The sequence below is a fragment of the Peromyscus californicus genome, unplaced genomic scaffold (assembly GCF_007827085.1).
Source record: "Peromyscus californicus insignis strain IS unplaced genomic scaffold, ASM782708v3 Scaffold_4__1_contigs__length_199733344, whole genome shotgun sequence".
Lineage (NCBI taxonomy): Eukaryota > Metazoa > Chordata > Mammalia > Rodentia > Cricetidae > Peromyscus > Peromyscus californicus.
In genome coordinates, this window is record NW_026294562.1 from 139,537,336 (window position 1) to 139,540,367 (window position 3,032).

General features: G+C 50.5%; 1 protein-coding gene across 1 annotated transcript; it reads right to left on the minus strand.

Annotated features, from left to right (window-relative positions):
* Positions 1-1,076: 1,076 nt before the first annotated feature.
* On the minus strand, positions 1,077-2,736 carry Ndn (necdin, MAGE family member). The gene has a single exon (XM_052762003.1). It carries the CDS (start codon positions 2,610-2,612, stop codon positions 1,635-1,637), a length of 978 nt encoding a protein of 325 aa, XP_052617963.1. The 5' UTR covers positions 2,613-2,736; the 3' UTR covers positions 1,077-1,634.
* Positions 2,737-3,032: the final 296 nt, after the last annotated feature.

A 3,032-nucleotide genomic window follows, 5' to 3' on the forward strand; every position in this document is an offset into this window, starting at 1 on the left:
CTTCCCCTCATCCACCTTCTCCAGAAAAAAAGGCTCTAACTTTGGCTAGGTGCCTTTTCCTACTTGGAGTGTAAAGGATGTGTGATCTCATTAAAGCCCCTTCCCTCCCTCTTTCTCCCCAGACCAAAGGCTTCCTAACGATTTCTCCCCAGTTACTGCTGTGTGCGGTGACTCTCATCCCATTTCACCCCCCTCATCCCATACTGCCTGATGCAGCTTACAGATGCTGAGCCACAAATGTGGCTGTCACTGGAGGCACCTTCCCATACCCAACTACCCCTGTTTCATCGATGTCATGGCTCTTACTGATACCACTGTCAGAAATGCTTCCCTCATCTTCATCCCCCCCCCTCTCCCCAGCCCCAGGATGATTATGTTTCAGATCTTGTCATCACCCCTAAGCAGGATAAGGTCTTGATTAGGTTGTTAATTCTTTCTGAAACTAAGTTCCCTAATTTATACACCCAGAAGCCTATTTTTCTGTAAAAGACTCTTGAAATTAATAAAAAAAAAATCAAATCCTTAGTGTATGCAGCAGGGAGCCAAGGGTGCTCATGTGAGTGGTGGCTGGGGGGGACTAAGACTCAGCATAACCTCTATGATTTTTAGGGTAGTTCCTTACCAACACTCTTTGCATATTTCTTCCTCCGTGCAGATATAGTAACTTCCTCTTATGGATGATAGGAGGATAAAATAAAGGATAAAATGCTCATAGTGTTTAGCAACAATGCTTCATTCTGTTAAGTGCCCACCAAAAACTATTAAAAAAAAACCAGGGAAGGGGCAGTGGCTTCATAATACCTGTTATTATTACCATGTGGTGTTGTAAGAGAGTTTTTCTTTGATTATTACACCTTTAATGTATCAGTCTTTGAAGTGTCACCAGTTTCATTAAAAAGAAAATAAAGCTGCAAACTTGAGTGGTTATGTGTAGTGGTTTTCCACTCTTTAGATGAATACTGTATTCGTCCATGCTGTGCATGGGAGAATCTTCATCATCCCCACCCATTCCCATTCCCATTCCCCCTTCCACAAAATAATTGCCCTCCCCCCAAAGAAATTATTTCACAACGATCTTTAATGCTCATTTCAAAGTTTATTTATGGGGGGGTTGTATACACGTTTAGTAAAGTGTGCTAAGTGCCTACACTGAGAACATTCCAGCTCGAATCAGTCCATTCCACACAGATGCTTCCTGTGCCAGTTGAGGTCATATGGAGAGGGGCCTTGACCTTTCTCTTGGTCAGGCCTGTGTTGCTGGTGAGTCCTGCTTACTCTCCAGGGCCTATTTTTTTTTTTTGTCGATACAGATCATCATACAAAGAACAAGATACACAATATCTCAATGTATTTCACAAGTTTAGCACAGCACACCTCTTGTACAAAAATCCAAGAAAGCACAAAAGTGAAAGCACCCACTTGCTTACTTATAAACACACATGCATAAATCCTAAATACTACGCAAGGGTACACAAGTGAACACACTGCATTAAAAGGTACAAAAGCACTGTACGGAAAACTTAAAAGTTAAACATGAAATACTGCACTGCGAATGTGGAATACTCTAATGACCCAGCCCCACCCTTACATAGCCTTAGTATGGGTCAGAAACTATCAATGTGCTGGGGACCTTTCTAGTCCTCAGAAACACTGCTGCGGGGGCAGTGGGCAGCGAGATTAGCCTGCCGCAGAGCTCTGGCCTGCTCCAGAGCCTCTCTGTATCGGGAAGGCCAAGCCTGGGGTTCTTTCTTAAAGACCCTGGCCAGGAACTCCATAATCTGCATCTTGGTGATTTCACGGTTGGCTCTGGACCCCCAGAAGAACTCGTACTCAGGAGGCTCGAGGTGGGGAACACGCTGGTACTTCAGGTAATTCTGCTGGACGAACTCCTCGGTGATAATCTTCCTCACGTCTCCGAAGGTGGGGTGCTTCTTCCAGGGCCTCAGCCCCAGGATGCGCAGCACGTTCCAGACCGCGCCCTCTCTGGCCCCGCGGCCCTTCACGTAGATGAGGCTCAGGATCATGAGCAGGAGGCCTGTCATGGGCATGCGGTTGTTCAGCGCCACTCTGTCCAGTTCCTCTGGGCTGAGTGCTTTGACCAGGGCAAACTCCATGGTGTGGAGATTGGTCAGCCTCAGGTGCAGCCCAAAAACTCTGGCAAGGATGAGGCTGGTGCGCCTGAGGATGCTTCTGCACCATTTCTTGTAGCTGCCCATGACATCTTTCACCATGTCTGGGAACCACAGGACCATCCTCTTCTGGTCCTTGACCAACACGTACCACATCAGCTCGTGCGCCTTCTGCACCAGCTGGGCCGGGGCGGGTGGTGCTGGCATCTGCCGGGCCGGGCTCTGGGGCTGGTGGGCGCGGCCCTCCTCAGCGGCCTGCTGCAGGATCTTAGGGTCGACCTCTTCGAACCGTTCTGCAGGCGGCGGCGAGGCCTGCGGGGCTGCCACAGGGCCTTCAGGAGCGCTTGGTGGCCCTGCGGGGGGCTCGGCCGGAGACGCGGGAGGAGCGACCGCCACCGGATCCGCAGGACTGACTTGCATCTCCGAGTTGGGGTCCTCGGCTGCAAAGTTAGGGTCGCTCAGGTCCTTACTTTGTTCCGACATGTCTGCGCCGTCTGATCAGAGCAGGACCGCTGCGACTGGGAGCTCTTGGAACCGGTACTCCCTCGGTGGACACCAGCAGAGGAAGTGCGCGTTACTGAGCGCTGTGCCTTCCGCAGCAGCGGACGGGCGGGGCGGACATGACACTGCGCATGCGTGTTGGGAAGCCAGAAGGGCGGTAGGGCTGGACAGGAGTGAAGAAGCAAAGCCCAACCGCTGGGGTCTGAGAGAGAGAGAGAGAGAGAATCCCACTAGACTAATCTGCAGGTCTCCTGTATGGGCCAGAGATAGATGATGGGGAAGGAGCAAGTTTAAGTAGAAACATGTAGCTGAGGTGGTGAAGCCAAGTTAGGACACACTGGGTTTGTGCAAAATCAAGTGAAGTGTGAAGGCCCTGGAGAAAGGCGGAGACTGGTTCTTGAA

Coding starts and splice junctions, on each gene's coding strand:
- Ndn (XM_052762003.1), bottom strand. CDS start 2,612: ATGTCGGAACAAAGTAAGGACCTGAGCGACCCTAACTTTGCAGCCGAG.